General features: G+C 46.5%; 1 protein-coding gene across 2 annotated transcripts in view; it reads right to left on the bottom strand.

Moving 5' to 3' along the window:
- The window catches only part of CFAP65 (cilia and flagella associated protein 65), a 33781-nt gene that overhangs the window by 4379 nt on the left and 11086 nt on the right, over window positions 1–18316 (bottom strand). For both annotated transcript variants that reach the window (XR_008823733.1, XM_056350456.1), the window contains exons 11-27: window positions 18135–18272; window positions 16967–17212; window positions 16327–16551; window positions 15515–15667; window positions 14419–14584; window positions 13717–13845; window positions 12607–12826; window positions 11661–11789; window positions 11164–11340; window positions 10418–10484; window positions 6098–6208; window positions 5129–5317; window positions 4238–4396; window positions 2772–2915; window positions 2182–2298; window positions 1432–1569; window positions 869–925 (exon numbers count right to left, since the gene is read on the bottom strand). Coding sequence is in view for 1 of the 2 variants with exons in the window: in XM_056350456.1 (XP_056206431.1) it covers window positions 869–925; window positions 1432–1569; window positions 2182–2298; window positions 2772–2915; window positions 4238–4396; window positions 5129–5317; window positions 6098–6208; window positions 10418–10484; window positions 11164–11340; window positions 11661–11789; window positions 12607–12826; window positions 13717–13845; window positions 14419–14584; window positions 15515–15667; window positions 16327–16551; window positions 16967–17212; window positions 18135–18272 (2565 nt within the window). In the remaining variant the exon portion in view is untranslated. The remainder of the gene's footprint in view (window positions 1–868; window positions 926–1431; window positions 1570–2181; window positions 2299–2771; window positions 2916–4237; window positions 4397–5128; window positions 5318–6097; window positions 6209–10417; window positions 10485–11163; window positions 11341–11660; window positions 11790–12606; window positions 12827–13716; window positions 13846–14418; window positions 14585–15514; window positions 15668–16326; window positions 16552–16966; window positions 17213–18134; window positions 18273–18316) is intronic.

The following is an 18316-nucleotide window of genomic DNA, read 5'->3' as shown; positions in this document are numbered from 1 at the left end:
CAGCACAGGGCAGACAGTCCAAGCTGATACCTTCGCCCAGGACAGCACAGGGCACTCTGTGGGGTCTCACGAGCACTGCTACAGCCTTACTATGGTGGCAGTCCTAAGGTAAAAAGCTGTGTCTCCTAGCTGAGTCGCAGCTTCCCTTAACCCTTCCACATCTTACGTTAGCTGGTCCTCCACAAGCCCTGTCATTCCCGCAGCACATCCTGCTGATGGCTGTAGATGCAGAGTGGCTCTGCCTTTGGGCCCAGGCTGTTCTGCAGAGCATTTGCTGGGACCTTGTCTCATATCTTGCCACTACTGCTGGAAAAGCTGTCCTTCCCAGCAGTGCACAGAGTTGCGCAAGCTTGAGGGGAAACAGAGATGAACCAGGCAAACTGAGCTTTAAAATTTTCTGCATATTTAAATCAAGGCAGTTCCTACCTGCAGCTTCTCCAGAGGCACAGAACACAGCTCTTTTAGCAGTGAGGACAAAGTCTGTACCATGTCACACCAAGGTCCTACTGCTTTCTGTTGTGGCACACATTCCTTCATGGCCCCAGCATGAAATCAGTCCAGGTACCGACTGCCCTGCCTGTGCCCATCTTTTCTGCTTATTCAAAACCTTTCCCTCTTTCTCCAGTCATGGCTGCACATTTGGTTCCAATTTCACTTCCCTTTCACCTCAGCTGGAAAGTTACTGCCCACAGGACACAGCCAGACAGTCTGATTCTTCTGGCTCCTCCAAACAGTCTGCCTCCCAAAGCCTTGAAGCTACAAATCTGGCTGTGCTCTCTGTGCAGGCTCCCACGCTGTGATATCCAGCATCTGCCTCTTCTCTAAAGCAGTCAGTTTGATTCTACTACGGGTGAGAGGCCTGACTTACCTTGTATTTCCTGATCACAGCTGAGGATTCAGGAAGATTTTCAGAATCTGATGACCTCTGAAAAGAAAAAGAGAGAAAGAAAGAAAGAAAAAAAAAGAGAAGGAAGAGAAACTGCTATATAGGAGAGGTATGGAGCAGAACAAGACTCCAAGATTCTAGGACTTTGTTTTATTTTGTCCCAGCTAAGAGTCAATGATATCCTCCCATTCTTCACTTGGGCTACATTCTCACTGGTAGTTACAGATTTCTCTCCAGTGTTTACTCATGGTTAAAAATCCAACCGTCAGCTTCCAGAGCCACTGGCTTTGTTTTTCCTAAGACTTCTCACGCACTTCTAAATTTCAAATGATCATTAGCAATTTCAGAGTTTGTAAGGTGATTCTTGGCTAGAAACCAAGATCTCATTTTCCACTATCCACAGACCAACCATGAGATCTTGAGTAGATCAGAGCCTCATATCCTTTTGCCAACTTGCCTAGATTTTCTTAAAGAATGTTTCTTGTTGACACTGGTTGCTGTTTCTGAACTGAGCTAAGTTGGTGTGAAGTTCTGGAAGCACTTACCCCTGCATGTGACTTTGGCTTCTTCTTAGTTCCAAGGTCCTTCTCTGTGATGGTGAATTCCACAGCCTGCCGTTCTTTCTCCTTTTCCCACTCCTGCAGGTCCCTCTCATACTGAACCAGGGACTCCTGGATGTATACCTATGAAGCAAACCATGACTGGAGAGAGCAGAGCTACAAAGGAGCTGCACATAACACAGTTTCTGGCTAGAGTCCACACCTGTCACTAATTCCTCCCTCCCAGAAGGTCCCAGCCAGAAGCCCACTCCCTTTCTGTGTATCCCAGTGGCAGGCAGGGGAGAGGACAGTGCTATTATGAGACTACTTGGCAAGAGAAGACACAGTCTCTTGCCAAAGGACACCTGGAAAATGGCCAGAGGGGCACTACTGCAAGTCTATGCCCCCACTAATACTGCAGAAGCAAGACTTGCTTTTTACATATATTTAAGTCTCTGACATCCACTGAAAGCCACGCCCATTCAAACTGTGATTTCTAATAGCTGAGATCAACTCAAAGCCATGTGTTGCACAATTGCACCTCATCCAGTGAGCCACAGAGAGAGAGACACTTAAAACATCAGGAGAGATGAAGCTTAGTATCTTTAAGAATGAGAAGTGCTGGCCAGCATCATGGAACAAAGAAGGATTTCTTCAACAGGAAGCAGCAGGCAGCTGACTTCTGGGGCTAGTCATTTGGGAACTGCAGTGACATGCCCAAGTGGTGGTGATACACAGGTACTTCTTGGGTCTCACCTCACACACCAGATCTGTGCTGCAGAAGGAAGCACTCCATGAAGGTTGCAGCGTGATGAAGCAGGGGATGCTCTCTCCAGGCTGCACAACCCCTGACTCTGGAGCAATCTGCAACACCTGGGGGGGAAAACCCCCCAAAAAAACAAAAAGCCAAGCCATAGAGGAGCTGTTTCGCTGTCCTAGGACCTTCCTATGTACCTTCTTTTTGCAGTAAACACAGGACTGTAGGATTCTCCCCCCTCCTCTTCTCAAAGGTATGTGGCATGAGAGAGAAGAAGCTGATACATTCAAAGAACAACTGTGGACTTTGCTGGTAGACAGGGTCCTGATGTTCATTATTGCATCCTGTAGTTCCAGGATGTGATAATGTATCCTCACTGAAGTCTTCACATTCCCCTTCTGTATTTCTGTCTCCCCACCCCATCCTAATCCTTGCCTTCACTTTTCTCTGCCCTTTCCAGTCTCTAGCTAGTACAAAAGCCAATTCCCTAGGATCGTTTCTGAGTGTCTGGTTAAAAAGGAGTTGTAAGGTCTTTTCGTGGCACAACAGAGATGGGCAAAAAGGCTGTAGAGGAAAGAGAAGGACTCACCCTTTTGTCTTTACAAGTGTTTATTCGCCAGGCAAACACAACAGCCTTGCTTTCAGAGATATTGTTGAGAAAGACAAGTCTACTGGCTTTGGTGGAGTTGGGGATATTTCCAAAGCAAATCATGTGGTGTGACAAGGTGGCTGCCTGCAGGAAGAAAGGTGAAACCAGGAGGAACAGCAGGGAAGGAAGACAGGATGTCGTCGCTGGGGAAGGACAGTCACACAGCTATCTTTAATTGATTCAGCAATTCATAGATAATATTTGCAGTTACCTTTATCATAAGAACTTGAAGGAGTGTTACATTTCTCTCATTTTTGCTCTGTTTACAATGACTCTTTACAGCAAGAGGACAACCCTGTTCCAGTGGGATTGAGTGAGCAGTGAATAGAACATAATGCTGGTGCTGAGCAGGAGAGGATCTCAGGAGCACGGAGGACCAATAGCACTCAGATTCTCCCTGCAGTACTTGCAATTCAGGCCTTTTCCTACTTCAGCTGGCAAACATGTGAGCAGTTGCTTGTGCAAAATCCTCATCAATCTGAATGCAAGTTAGGGAAACTGCTCCCTACTGCACCTTGCTACTAGTATGCTACTAGTCTGTCCATTCTCCAGGCACAGTGCAAATTCTAATTAATTACACTGATCATCAGAGATGCTAATGACTTTTGGTTACAGACAACAGAGCCTTGTGGAATGGTATCTTTGTTGGCAGCCTGAGACAGGTTTTTAATCATCTTTGCTGTGTCCAGGAATGCAATTGCCCTGCTGGAAGCTAAAGAGCATATGTAGCTGTGGCTGGGCTCCAAGCTATGCATGCTAATGTCACACAGGATGAATCTTTTACCTGCCTGGAGTATGCCTTTGCTGATGTTGTTTAATGCTGATTCAGTACACTGGGATCTGTGGGTGGGTTTAACAACAGATTGTCCAGGCTGGCAGGCCAGCTCTAGCCAGGCCAAACAAGTTCCTGCTGAGCCAGCGACAGGTCAAACAAGTACGTGTCTTGGGATGTCCCTGATTTAGTGACCATCCTGCAGTCTGTGTTCAGGTTATGAATCATCTGCATTTGGCTGTGAAATGGTGGCAGCCGAGCCGTGACAGGGTCAGAAGGATACTGCTCTTTTTGTGAATGAGTTACCAAAGAAAAAGGTGGTGTAGCTGCAAATGAGAAAGGTAGCTATGATGGGGGCAACTTGTAATAGAAAATTCAGAATGTGAACAAACCCTAAAGCCTTTTTGGTTCTAATAGCAGTGGAACCAGCAAGCTGGAAGGCATCTCTCAGAACAACAGCTTTTATAAGTTAAGCTCTAGATGACCTCCTGGAAGGGAAATATCTTGCTCTATCTCATGGCAAAAGAACTCTCCTGCAACACAGGCTACTGCTAGATAAGGCCACTTGCATATTTCAGTCTCTCACACATTTCTAGACTGATCACATTCCTCATATCAGCCTACTTGGACTTACCTGCCCAGGCACAGTTAGCTTGGTAGAACCTGGAAAGATTGAAGGACACAAGACTTCTCTGGATGTGGCAGTCTCTTGTGTGGTATTCGGATCATAGCCTACTCCCTGAAAGGTGATCAGAGCTGATTCACCCCCCAGGATGTGGATGGGAACATCAACCTGCCTTGGACAAGATAAGAGTTATAAGTCCAGAGTCATACTTGGAAGAGATGTGCAATAAGCCAGTATGCTTGCTAATGAACTGGTCTAAATATGTATGCCACATGCATGGATGAAGAGAAATCCAGTCTCTTTTGCTCTTTCAGGCCTTGACCTTCCCTGCTAACCAGGAAAGCTGGTTAAGTAGTTAATCAGCCAGTTACTGTATGAGATGGGCACGGACTCCCTCATGGAGGAAAAGCTGGAGTTTAAAATTTATTTATTTTTTTAACATGCATCCACCAGAGTGGGGTAATGAGTAGAGCTCCAGCTCTACAGAGGTCTTTGGGAAGGCTGTTTCCAGAGATCTGCAGCAGCATACACTGCAATGATGAAAGACACTGACTTCAGTCTCATTGGTGGGAGTTATTGGAGGCAAACAATGAATGACAAATCTGATCAGATACTGTTGATATCCCCAGTCACTGCTTGATCTTTGAAAAATGTATACTGGGATGACTCTGGTTGTGGAAGAATTCTGTTCTTTGGGAATAAGAAACTTATGAAATAATTTATCTGCTCCATTTCCTGACCAGACCAGCCATTCCTTTGCTCTCGCTACTCTTGGCTTCTTGGAGGAATGGAATTCAGCTGTAGCATGACAAGGACCAACCATCATTAAGAGGTTTAAAGAATTTTAGGCACGTAACAACAGAAAGAAACTGTTTCTGGCAGTCATGAGGAGGGTCTTACCAAGTATGTTCTAGCTTCCAGTGGTGAGAAGATCCACTCAGTGTGGCCTGTTGTGCCCGGGGGGATTTCTCCTCTAGGAGTTAGGCAGACAAACACAGGATGCTGAAAATTCTTCTCCTGGATTCTCACGTTGTCCAGCTGAACCTCAAACATCACAGGCGTGGAGCCACCATTGTAGAGTTCATAAATCTGAAGTGAGTCAGAGAGCAGTGCTTATTATACCATACACAAGTTAAACTAGTTAACACTTCCCCAGAGGACTCTGATAAGCATTAATAATTAATTAGTCCGCTTGTCTCCTAAGAATGAGGAAACCTCATAGTTTCAAGATTTATCACTGAGGCTCTGATAGGAGACTGCTGAAGGTTTATCACCACACTTGTACATTGATAACAACAGCGCCTCTCAAAGTGGTGCCCTGCAAATTCAGTCTAAGAGAAAATTAATACAAATTAGTTGAAGGGATCACTGTAAAGCGGATTACTTGAAATGCAAAAGCACTCATATTAAAGTGTTCTTAATTCAATTCAGACTTATTCATTTCCCAAATAAATTAGGCAGAGCAGAATCAAAGCTGCCTTTTTGCTGAATAAGTGTTTAAGGAAGTTTAATTAATTTACTAAAAAACTAATTAGGATTTATTTCCAGAATTCCTGGAGCAGCTAGACAAGTTTTCACTCAAAGTCAATGCAAGAGAGTAAGGGAACAGCCCAAAGAACACTTCATAAGCATTCTGGCTAGAGTGAAAGCCAAATCTTGTCAAACTGGAGGCAGCAAAAGGTACTTTCCCTGCTGCCATCCCAGAAGCCATTTCCAGGCTTTGCCTAGTACTAGCCTCAAAGTTCTGCTGTGATGCTTTCCTGTGGAGCCATTTCTTGGGAAATGCCTCAGACAATGCCTGTCCTTGAGACACAGTAACACTAGCTCCTTCCCTCCACTTCCTGCTGGGTTTGGTCCCGGGATACTCACCTGTATGGGTGGGTGGGAGGTCCCAATGGCAATGGGTGCGAAGCGGTGCTTAGTGGATGCAAAATGAATGTACCGCTGGTCCTGTTCCACCGTCACACCACTGAAGTTCAGCTACGGTAGAATGAAATACAGTCACTTTCTCACAGGGCCTTGGTTCCATCCCTAAAAACTGCACAAAGACTTTGCAAACTGAAGGACTTTGCAAGCTGAGGGCAACACAGTTACAGATTTAAGTTGATAATACCAGGACGATGAGTCCTAAGAAAAAAACCAGGAGATGGAGAGCCTACTTAACTGTTGGCTCTTCTCTGAAAGGTTTGCATCTTGTTCCAGAGAGAAGGTACTTTTCTCTCTGCTATGTCACAACAACAGCCCCAGTGCTTCTCTTTGCAAGTATATGGTAGAAATTCTACATGAATGAATGTGTCTGGACTGTACATAGGACAGTGTAGCTGTGACAGCCAAATCCTTTGGAAAGACAGGATTTTAGGTAAGTAATAGCCTTCTGTTGGGAAGGACCACTCTGTCCTCCAGAGTGAGGACATCCTGCTCCGAGAATATGTCTAACAGTCCAAAAGCTGCAAAAAGATCCCAGCTGAATTTTAAGTGATCAAGTAATAATCAACAGTATCCTGTTAGCAAAGCAGCTGCCAGGCACTTCAAGCAAAGCGGAGAGATTTATAGAGCCATTTCATGGAAAGGAAGAGACAGAGGATTCTGCATTTTGAGAAATCTGCAATTAGGCTGGAGATGAGTCATGATGCACAGTTTCCTGCAAGATCACCCCAAAGCACCCCTGAGCTGTCTCCTTTGAGGCAGAGGCTGCAAAGTGGTCACAGAGCTAGTAATGCCTCTGCATGGGCCAAAGGGAGCTAAGTTGCTGCAATTCACAATTAACTAAGCCTAAAGCATGGCTGTTCTTCAAGTGCATACGCAGAAGATGGAGAGGATGTTTGTGAAGGCAGGTGGATGCCTTCACAAACATCTGCAGGAGATACTGTATCCACTGCTTAACAAAGAGCAGAGAATGCCAATTCCTCCAAAACAAACCGTACCGGTTCAGGTCTGTGGATAACTGGCTAGCTGAAAAGGGTCACATAGACATAGTCCAGCTGGCTGGACAAAAATGCACATCGCTCTCAGCTTATCTGAAGTAAAGCAAAATACACTGTCTTTGGCTGTCCTTGTTACACAGTAACAGGAAGATTTTGGTGGGAAAAGAATGTTGCAGGTGGGAACAGAAAACTACAGAAGAGAAACTAGGGGCGGGCTTGGTATTTAGGCAACTAACCAATAATGAGCTTAACTTTTGTAATATGTATGAGCTAATTATAAGAAGGCATAAAAGGTGACTGTAAGAGACAATAAACGAAGTCTGCTGATCACTCATATTGAGTGACTGTGTCTTCCCTCCGTCGCAACACAGGTCCATAAAGTGAGGAGGGAGAGAGGACTAGAAATACAATGCTAACAAGGTCCCACACGGGATCTATCTTTTTAAAGCATTACATGAGCATTCAGCCTCTTGAGGGCCTCAATAAGTCAGATGAAGTGCAAATTGGAGGACAAAAACTGACACTTTCAAACTGCAAGAGAAAAAGGGACAGGAACCTTCCTGAGCTTTGGGAGTGAAACACCCATTTATATTACTTGAGTCAAAATGCTGACTTGGATTCCACAAGACAACTGCTAAGGAAAAACTGTAATCAGTTTCCATAGACACAGGATGTGACATTTAGAGGACTATCAGTTAAAGGTAGAGAAATGGAGAAAACTGAAGACCTGTGGCAATCAGTTCTCCTTCCAGAGTACATGGACTTAGTCTCACAGCAATGACTTAGAGCATGAGAGGACAGGGATGCCAAATTCCCCAGGGAAGAGAGCTGCCTGGAGAACACATGCTGCAAGTGACATCATCTCACAATACCTAATTAACAGCTATGAAGTGCAACCACTTCCAGTTTATGATCCTGTGTGCTTGGGGATTCTCCATGGGATCCAGCCCTTCTCTCCAGTGAGTTCTGGGAACCAGCCTATCTCACCCTGCAACACCTGCAGCTGGCTGGGCTTTTCCTACTAGAACTGCTGAGGGCTGCAGATTCTGCTTGGCCAAACGATCCCAGAGCTCTGAGAAGGTGGTCACAGCTGCACAGGCAGGCTGTGGTGATCAGTGGGAGGCCATTTCCTTACTGCACAAGGAATTGGGTAACACGAGTCCCACAGAAGTTTCATCCTGCAGCCAGAAGAAACTGCCAATGGGAAATCAGTTTGGATCCTTCAGAGCACCTATAAATCCAGTTACCGCAGAAGTGAACACTGGCCACTGAGTGGGGAAGGAGTAATGGAGAAGGAGCGGCTCCTGAAGATGAATCAGACAGGCTCTGTTGGGAAAGCAGGGGAGTGGGAGTTCAAAATCCATCCATATGGGTAGAACCATCACAGAGGTCAATTTGACACCCCCCCAAAAAAAAATCAGGCATTAGCTTGCAGCTGACTGACATCACCACCTAAAAGCCGGGAAATTTGGAATTTGGCAGAATGACCAAGCAATACCGCAGCCTGATGGTCTCTACCTCTCCTTATTGTTGTTTTCTCAGATTTCCAAAGCTTAACTTTGGGGGTGACATGACAGCATTTGCTTCCCTTAAGGTTAGCTATGTATTCTGCACATTCCAACAGATTCTCAGGTGAGGATCTGCTCAACCCTGGCATACGATCATGCTTAGGACAGTCTGCCACAGGGTCTGGCAGCTCTGTGCTCTTCATGCCATGACTGAAAGGAAAGAAGGCACACCGTGTTCAGCTCCTCAGCTGCCCTCTCTGCAGAAGGAGAAGCCTCTTCCACTCCTACTTTCTGATATTAGAAGTTCAGCACTGGCACAGTACATTCCTGCAAGTTGCGACTGCTGGATTGGCCTCTGCAGCTCCTATTGCCAGAGCTCCAATGCACCCAGGAATCTTTTATCATCTCCAGGGCCTCCCATGGTTTTTCAGCCCCTTCTGCAATAACAGTATGAGGTAGGGTAGTGGCCTCTGATAGCCGCCAAAGCCACTGGCTATGTGGCAAGGGAGGACATGTGCCCTATAGGCTTCTGGTGCTCCGAAATCTATTGCCTCACTGGCCAGCTGGTGAAATGCTCACAGCTGCTCTCAGGATTGTGCCAGGCAGGCAGAGCACAGGGAGCCTGTCCAAGGGCTTTGAGGGAAGGCACAGTTAAGCCACTGTTTGAACAGCTTGGTCAAAGGGTTGGATTTTCAGCTGACAACAGTCCTGAAAGAAAAGAAAAATAAAAGAGATGTGTGAACACAATGGTCTCATAGGAAACTTCAGAGACAGACAGGAAGGCTCAGCCGGGCATGAGCTGTGCCCGGCAGAGCACAAGGTGACTTTGACTCTAACTGACAGTTTGAAAGAGGGGGAGAGAGAGAATTTATTTCCAAGCCTGAGGAAATGCTCAGGGAAAACACACCACAGATCAGCTCTGGGATGCTTTAGCAAGCTGTGAAGCAGGAAGAATGAGTAGGAAGCTCCTCCATCATTGGCAGGAGAAATAAGCGGGTGGACAAAGGCATCAGGGCTGCAGTGGGAACAGCCAACCAGGAATGCAGGGAGTATCTTCTGGGCCCGAGGAAGCAGCTGCCTCCATACCTCCAGAGCTGGAGGACACTCTGCCACCCTGTGCTAGCATGTGTCTCTCCAGACTGCAGCCAGGTGGCACTTTCAGAGAAAAGCGTTCTGGAGGGTTTTGAAGAGCACAGAGCACCGATGAGATGGAGAGATTCAAGAAAGCTGCATATGAGAGAAGTAGGATGGGCTGCAGGTCTGAAGTCATGGATTACTGCACGGAAGAACTCATGGTGACACAGACAGAATGAGGGGAAGCAAGCACAGAAATCCTGGCCATGAGTTACGCTTGACTGTGGAAAGCATGCAGGGACTACAAAACCCAGGAGGGCTGTTTTGAACTTGGCTTGGAGGAGGAGGAAGGAATTCAGCACTACCACCACCAGTAAAATACAAAGGTTAATAATAAATAAATAAATAATCAAATAAAGAATTCTTTTCCGGGGGAAACAAGCAGATGCTACATCCGAGGGCCATTTTACCAGTGCACTGCCACATCACACTGTCTTGGAACCATGACTTTGTCAGGATGATGGTTTTATGTCTCTCCTTGGCCCTGTGTTACTGCCTGGCCAGTGCACACTCCAGGGGAAGGCCACAGCCCCTGCACACCATCCGGCTTCTGGGGAAAACACCTTTTAATTCAGTTCCTACCTGCTGCTGCAAAGAGAAGCAAAAGACACCTGCTATCTTACCAGAATCTCATGGCCATAGGAAACCTTCAGCAGGACAGGGAGGTGATCAGTGCCGATGAAATCATGTCTAGCAGTGAAAGAGGAGAGAGAGGAAAACATTAGAAACCAACCTTGTGCCCAGGGTGATAGAATCAGGGTCACACAGTACATTAGAGACAATTCACTTCCCAGCTAAAGAGTCACTGTTGCGTAAGGGCCACTGAAAGAAGGAGGGGAACAGTTGTGTTTGGGTGGGAACAAGTGATGCAATGTTGATTTTAGTCATATACCAATTTAGGGACCCAAGTTTCTAGGCCAATGCCATTTGAAATGCCAGTACGTCTCAGATCAGGTCTGCTGTGAAAGGGGAGGTGTTCAGTGCTCTTCATACCCTCCCACAGGCACAGAAGCAGCTCTAGCTGATGACAAAAAAAAAGAATATCACTGTACAATCAAAACGGCAGGAAGTGCGGCATCTTGTTCATCTCGTCAGCTGCGAAGTCAAGGCAGCCCAGTGTCCTCAGCATGAAACATTAAATGCCTTTTGCACTATAGTGTTAAAGAACATTAATAATATTCCCCTGAGGAAGACAAGCTTTGCTGGGTCCAGAAACTGGACATGCTCAGTGACTTTTTACTTGCCCAATCTCTGCTGGGCAAGGGGCATGTTAAAGGAAAGGATCCAGCATGGAAACACAGGGGACTGATAAGCATGTGCTGTCCTGGCACGCAGCATGAGGCTCTGAAGCACAAGTAGTTGCCATCACCTGTGTGAAAGCTGGACAGATTCCTCCTGTCCTGGAAGAAGTTTCCCTGACTTTGGGGAAACACTGAAGAGCTGGTTATCCTGAATTCTCATCTGGTGCAGCTCATGGGAGCTAAACTCAGCATCCTCTGCCCAGCACTCCATGTCCATCTTCTGATCAGAAGGAAACAAGAAGGCCCTAGGGAACCAGTCAACTGGTCAGCAACAGGGACACACGACTTCCTCAAAGCCATGGTTAGCACATTCAGTCCAGCCAAGCCTAGCCCAGCTGGCAGACACATCATGTTTCATCAGGTCTGATCTGCAGAACTCTCTGCCATTCCTTGATTGCTTCCCCTCCCAGACCCACCAACAGATCTCAGTTACAACTCCACAACATAAGCTGCACCTAAAAAATCCACCCTATTGATTTGCAAATGTCTCACAGCTCCTGTAAGCACTTCCACACGCCCAGACAGACCCCAGAAAGAAGGCTGAGCTCCAGCGAGCACTGCTTACCACTCCACAGGCACCGCACCATTGTTTTCCAGCAGGAGCATCACAAGGGTAGGCTCTGAGCCTATTGGGGCAGCCCCAAAGTTGAAATCCAGCAGGAGAGGAGTGTACACTGGAGGGATCAAGCATGTGCTGGTCACAGGAGAGAAAGAGGAGATTAAATTGAGACATGAGGAAGAGTTGGCAGGGCATGACAGGGGAAAGGGTCATTCCACACCAGCTCTCTTCATTATAATTCTTCTCTGACCTTATGTTCTTGGCCCTTTTGGGAGAAAAGATACTGGAAATTAGGCAGGCCTTTTGATTTTCTCTCAAAAAAACTCTTTATATATGCTTAATGATGGTGAGTAGCATAAGATAGTCCTGCTTCGCTAAGGTCTCTTTTCAGCTCCCTAGTACAAGGAAGTCACTGACATACTGGAGCAGGTCCAGTGAAGGTCTACCAAGATGGTTGAGCGCTGGAGCACACTCCTTACAAAGACCGACTAAGAGACCTGGGTTTGCTCAGTCTTATGAAGCAAGGGCTCAAGGATGGTAACTGCACAAGCTGCAACACAAGATATTCCAATTAGACACTAGGGAAAAAGTTTTTTTCCCATGGAAGTGATCAAACACCAGAATCAGGTGCCCAGACAAACTATGGTTTCTTTGTCCTCAGAGATATTCAGCACTGAACTGAACAAGGCTCTGAGCAACCTGATCTAGTTGTCCCTGCTTTGAGCAAGGGGTTAGACCAGTGACTTTTAGAGGTCTATTACCATTAAATTATTCCATGTTTCTGTGGCTCCTTTCTAGGGAAGGTAAGCAGAGAAGCAGAGGTGAGCAACTGCCTGCAGCAGCTAGGATGGAATAACAGAGTGCCACACAGCGGTGCACTACGACACAAGCCAACAGCCACAGCATCTCTGTCTGGCTTGTTCAAAGGAACTGAGCCATGTCCTTATCTCACCTGTGCCTTGTGGGAACTCTGTAGGTGAGCTCACTGGGAGCTGGGTCTCGCTGCAAGTATTCATTCAGCGTGTCCAAGGAAAAAAGCTTCCAGAGGTGCAACTTGCTGATACCACTGGCACTCCCTGCTGAACAGGCATCTGCGATGCGGAAAGTTGGGTAGACGCCTTTTGCTACAATGCAGCAGAGGGGCTGCTGCTCCTCTTTGGTGCTTGCCAGATCTGTAGGTTGCGAGAGAAAGAAACAACAGAAAGTAGTCAGGCACCATTAAGGGGCAGCTGCCTGGGACAGCAAAACAGAGAGAGGCCCTACTCAGACAAAAGAAAGAACGAACAGGACTTAAACATTGTCTTTTCATTGGCAGCTTCTGAAAACCTCTGAACTACTGACTTCTAGTTGTACTTTGACTTCCACATTTAGAAATCACCAAAAGACTATGAATGTAACCCTTTCCAACAGCGTATTTACACAGTTTAGTTCTGTACTATGTGAAAAACCCTTTTTAAAATTTAACCCTACAGCCTAGTCATTTTATGAAGCGTCCCTCGTTTTCACATTGAAAAATCATAAATAGTTGTTTATATCTTGTCTTCTCCATGCCATTCATGTGACATTGTCATTCTCCACTTTCCAAGCTGGAAACTCCTTGTATAATTAGTCTTTCTTGTACAAATGCTGTTCCTCAACTCTGAACATCCCTGTTGCCCCCCTCCATGCCTTTTCTAGTTCAACTGCCTTCTTTCTCATACAGGGACCAATCCAGATCTGCAAAAAGGACCCTAGCTGCATAGGACTAGTCGCAGAAAGCTCTCAGAATCTGTTTCAGGACATGTTGTAAAAGGCCATGATCATGCAGAGGAGCAGGGAATCTTGTGACCACAGCAGCAGGAAACTTGGAGCTCTCCCTGTCTGTGTCCTATGGCTTAATCGTACCTAACCCCAAAAGGTGTAGCAAAAGGAGACAGCACATAGGATCTGGCTCTGGTGAATTGCTCACCTCTGGGATTTCTTCAGGCAGGACTCATACACTGGGAACTGTGCAGCTCAGCATGTTATGGCACAGTCAACTTGGTTGGGAGGGGATAATTTTCCCAAAATACCCATCTCTCACCTGTGGAGGTACAAATAACGTATTTGATTGACCAGGTGTAATGCAGCCGACGGGTCAGCCTGACTGTTATTCGGACAGAAGCTTTTGACCTTGCAGGGATTGTTCCTCTGGAGTGTTCCAGTGCCAGAGCTGTAGGAGAAAAGAGATAGTATGAGTTCTTGGCATCACTGATGTCACACTACAGGTGTTCAGCACACAGCTCCCTAAGCCTACCTGCACTCAAGCCACCGCCACCTCCCCCCATGCCTAATCATTAGGACCAGCTTCAGATGTTGAAGTTGGGATTCCCAGACTACAACTGTAGGCAGCTCACTGGGAGTACCCAGCTTGCCTTTGGCCAGACGAGAACAGGGAAATTCCTCAGAAGGTGTCCTCTAAAAAGGCAGCTAAAGATTGTACTCCACTATTCCTTCCAGGAAGCTCCTTTATTTAACTCACTTCTTTGCTAGGAAATCACATCTAATTTCAAGGTCCACACTAGCGTAACTTCAATTGTCAGGCTTTGGGTTATGCTTTTTACACCAAGATAGAAGAGTCACTTGTGGCAAATCCCTAAGCAAAGAAGCAGACATCTAAAGGCACTTAAGAGAATCAATGCAAGCTAGCCGGCAAGCAGCCCAGCCTCCAAGTTCATGCTAGACTGATTTTGCAGAAAAGAGGAGAAAGCCAAGGCCCCATCCCATGTTAATTCCCTTACAGTACCTAGTGGATCACTGTGGAGCTCTTTGGTGTCACAAGGCCCAGTGATCAGTTGTTCCACACTGAGGACGTACGTCAGAGAACAGATCCCATCATTTAGCAGTACAATGCTGCAGCTTTGCAGGTCACCAACCTGAACATTCCCAAGATCCAGGTGCTCTTTTTGTGCCTAGAATACAAACCCACCAGGCAAAGGTCACTGCTACACATCGAGCGTAGCAGCTGAGCATAGCCACCACTTCTCTGACCACAAGCTGATCCCTTGGCATGCACAGTGCTGTGCAAGGGGCTCCCTACTTTGTGTAGGACCTGGCATGCCCTGGGAGATATTGGAACAGGGCTGCAAGGGGCTCAATCCCTCCTCCAAATGCTTCCTCCTACTGTTATTTAGGCTGCTTGATGGGTAGGATGTAGCATATTCAGGTCTGTGAGGACATTAGATGGCCAGCTGCACTTGGGACAAGACTGAGATATGTCTGCTGATCCCTCCATGACTGCATTAAGAGTCCTCCTCTCCTCTGGCTAGTTGTTATAGTGACTAAATACCTCCAAGACATTACCACCCATCTGTCCAATGTGATTGACACGAGGCAATGACTTAAAAAGTACTATTTTATTTAGCTCTGGTTCCTTAAGAAACCTGCCTGAAAATGAAGGTGGCCGCACAGACCTGCAGATAGTAGGAGGAAAGCCAGGTGAGTTTGTGCTGGCTACACCACTTTAACAGTTAGGTGCACTACACTTAAAAATCAGACTGAAAGCTGAACAAATGGAGGAAGAAAGCAGACAGAATGAGAGGAGAGAGCTGGGAGTCCCAAGGAGCCAAATGCCTTGCTCAGTTTGTCTGGAACAGGGGATTTCAGAGTGATCCCAGAGGATTTGGGCAGGTCACATTTGAACTGGAAGGACATCTACATCACGCTGGTGCTATTAGGCTGCCAGAATCGGTTCTGTTATCTCCACTGAAAGCAACATCTGGGAATTTTGCTGTAAATCCTTATTGGTTGCCTCCAGTACAGATTGTGCAGAAAGTGGAAGCCCAAGACCCTCATCGCACCCTAGTACTCCTACTACTACCCAGTGAGCCCCAGTTCCTTACCCTGATGGTGCCCAGCACCCCCTCTCCAACAATCCGTAAGGCATAATGGACATTTTTGGGAGACACTGGGTCTGGGCTCTGCCTCCTCACAAACACCATAGCTCGCAGAAGATACTTGGTCTCCTTGTCAGGAGTAAAAGTCCATGCCTGAGCCTGAAATCACAAGAGGGAAGAAAAGTGCTCACAGGCGCTCCAGACCAGAGGCAAACCTATACACCGCAACAGCTGCGTTCAATGCACAGCCTCTTTTTCCATTACAGCTAACCTAGTCCTCTACAGACAACTCTGAAGATGCTCTCGCTTCAATCCTCCACCATCCCCGCTTGTGTCAAAGGTTCAAATTGGGAACACACATTCAGATATTCAAAGCCAGGCTGCGGAGATGTGCTAGTCCTCACCACTCTCAAAAAACACTCAGGGAATACAGTAGAAGTTTAGAACCTGAATTTACAAGTGGGAGAACAACATCATAAACCCTTTCATGCTTTCATTTGTCCTCTGTCTTTTAACATCTCCTGGTGCACAACAAAGTTGCTGCTATGTTAGTAGCCAATCCCATCCAGGGTATCATTATCTAGTGCCTGTTTAAGACCCATTTGGCCCTGTGGTCAAGCAGGATGTCATCATGTTTGGGCAAATCCACACTGTAGGATCGCAGATGCTGGCTAACAAGCCAAGCTAAGACACTGACTGGTATTCTCCAACTTTGACACTAACAACAAAATGATTGGCAACCCTCACATTTCTGCTCTAAACACTCCACAGCTGTATTGTAGAGAGGAAAATACAACTTTGGGAGAACCTGAACTTACCATGGCTTCACAGGGCTGGAGGATCCCTGCAGTGGGGCTGACAGACAGGATCTTGCTGTCAGACTGACGGATCTTCCATGTGAAAACCATAGGTAGCCTTGTGCCGTTTTTTATGGTATACATTCGTGTAGAGGAGGTTCCTATATAGACAGGCTTGAAGTATAGATTTCCATCACCTTCTAAGAGCAAAAGAAGGGACTCCCCACAACTCTGGAGAGCAATCTCCTGTGGAATTAAGGGAAAAGTAACAGACATTAGCTGCAAGTCTCAGCTGCCTCTAGAGGGATCTTGCCAAGACGTTTCTCCTTCCAAGGGAGAAGCAAGAACAAACTGTGTCTGAAGGAGGAGGGGAAGGACTTAAGGTTGTGCTGTCAAGGAGGGCTCTGAGCACAGTATAGCGCGTTCCATGAGATGGAAACCCAAGGATAAAAAGGGGTACAGGAAGTCTGGTACCACTTCTACCTGAAGTGTTGACCCTGCCTTAAATGTTAAAAATATTCTTTCATTCCTACTTCCAAATGGAAAAATCCAGACTAACCATTAGGAGATACAACAAGGATCACAGCACAAGTCACTGTGAAAAGAAAAGACTACAAGGGAACAAATTTTTGCTCACCACCTGCTACTTCCCTCTCCCTACCTTGGTGTATCCAGGATAAGAGTTCAGCTGCAACGGCAGGACATGCTGCTGCAAGACTGTGTTAACTGGGTGAGTGGAGAGAAAGAAAATTTGGTGGCCTCCTGGAACTACGCATCCTGAGCAGGGCTTGACCAAAACAGAGGGACAGGCAGCTTGGTTCACACTGAAGGTTACCAAAGAGGTGCCCGTGTTCAAGAGCAGCATACTGCAGTAGGTATCAGTGTTAGGAGCCACAGGAGGAAATCTCTGGTGGAGACAAGGAAGAAGGGTTGTTTGCATTGGATTTGGAAAACCAGCTTAAAGAAAAAGCTTGCCCTATGTTGAATTCCAGGTTCCTACAACCATTACCCTGAGTCTATGGAGAACTTTGTAACTGCTTCTTTTCAAGGAAAGAAAGAAAATCACTCAAGGGTATACAAGTCACGATCTTTTCCCTTCCCACAGTGTCCTTCATCTTTCATAGGCTCATGGGACCAGTGAAGATCCTTTCTATTACACAATGCTTTACGTTCAGCCAATAAGAAAGCTGCTTGCTGGGGCCTGCAGTCTCTCTCTGCATGGATAGTGACCTCCAGGATTAAGAATTCCAGCAGGCTGGAATTTGCTCCAGCTCATGCATACCAAATACAGCCTGTGTGTCTTGGACTAGTTGGGGAGATTTTCTAAGAGGTTCTCAAGACTATCCTTACTTCCCAGGGTCAGAGCTCACTTTACCTCACAGGAACAATACTTTCTCATGCTACGGAAACAGCAGGAAGAGTTAGGAAAACTTCCACTCTGCCTCACATCCACTTTTCTTCCAAAAGTGTGGATTCTGTATGCTATTCTCCATTTGCCTAAGTGTATGCAGAGTGTTTGAGGCTCCCAGGAGGGGACTAAGCACCCTTGTCAGTACTTATGTCCACTTAAACAGAAAGGAAGGAGATCCCAACAGTTTCCCTTTCAGAGCTAACAAGATGCTTGGTGCAATCTGACACACTGGAGGCTGGGAAGCTAATACAGGAGAAGAAAGAGCATCCTACTTCTGTACCAAAGCAGAGACTTCTGTACCACCACCAAAAACCACCTAAGCCACATCTCAGCATGGTGCAATGGGAGACAAAGTAAAGACTTCAGATGTAAACACTGGGTGCCTCCACAAAGATTCAAATGTTTATCAGTTACACACCTTGGGGACATCCAGGATGTAATGTGGGATAAAGTGCTCCCGTTCTGCTTCATATGTATGTGCTCTCAGCCTGACAGTCAGGCACCAGGAGGGACAGATGGTGGCATCCTCCTCAATGTTGCTGTAGTGTCTCAGCACCTGCAGGCACACAAGGGACAGGACAGAGAGCATGCAGTAAGAAA

This window comes from Falco biarmicus, chromosome 8, assembly GCF_023638135.1.
Source record: "Falco biarmicus isolate bFalBia1 chromosome 8, bFalBia1.pri, whole genome shotgun sequence".
In the NCBI taxonomy this organism is placed as follows: domain Eukaryota; kingdom Metazoa; phylum Chordata; class Aves; order Falconiformes; family Falconidae; genus Falco; species Falco biarmicus.
Note: the sequence above shows the minus strand (reverse complement) of the source record. Positions and strands in the feature narration are given on the sequence as shown.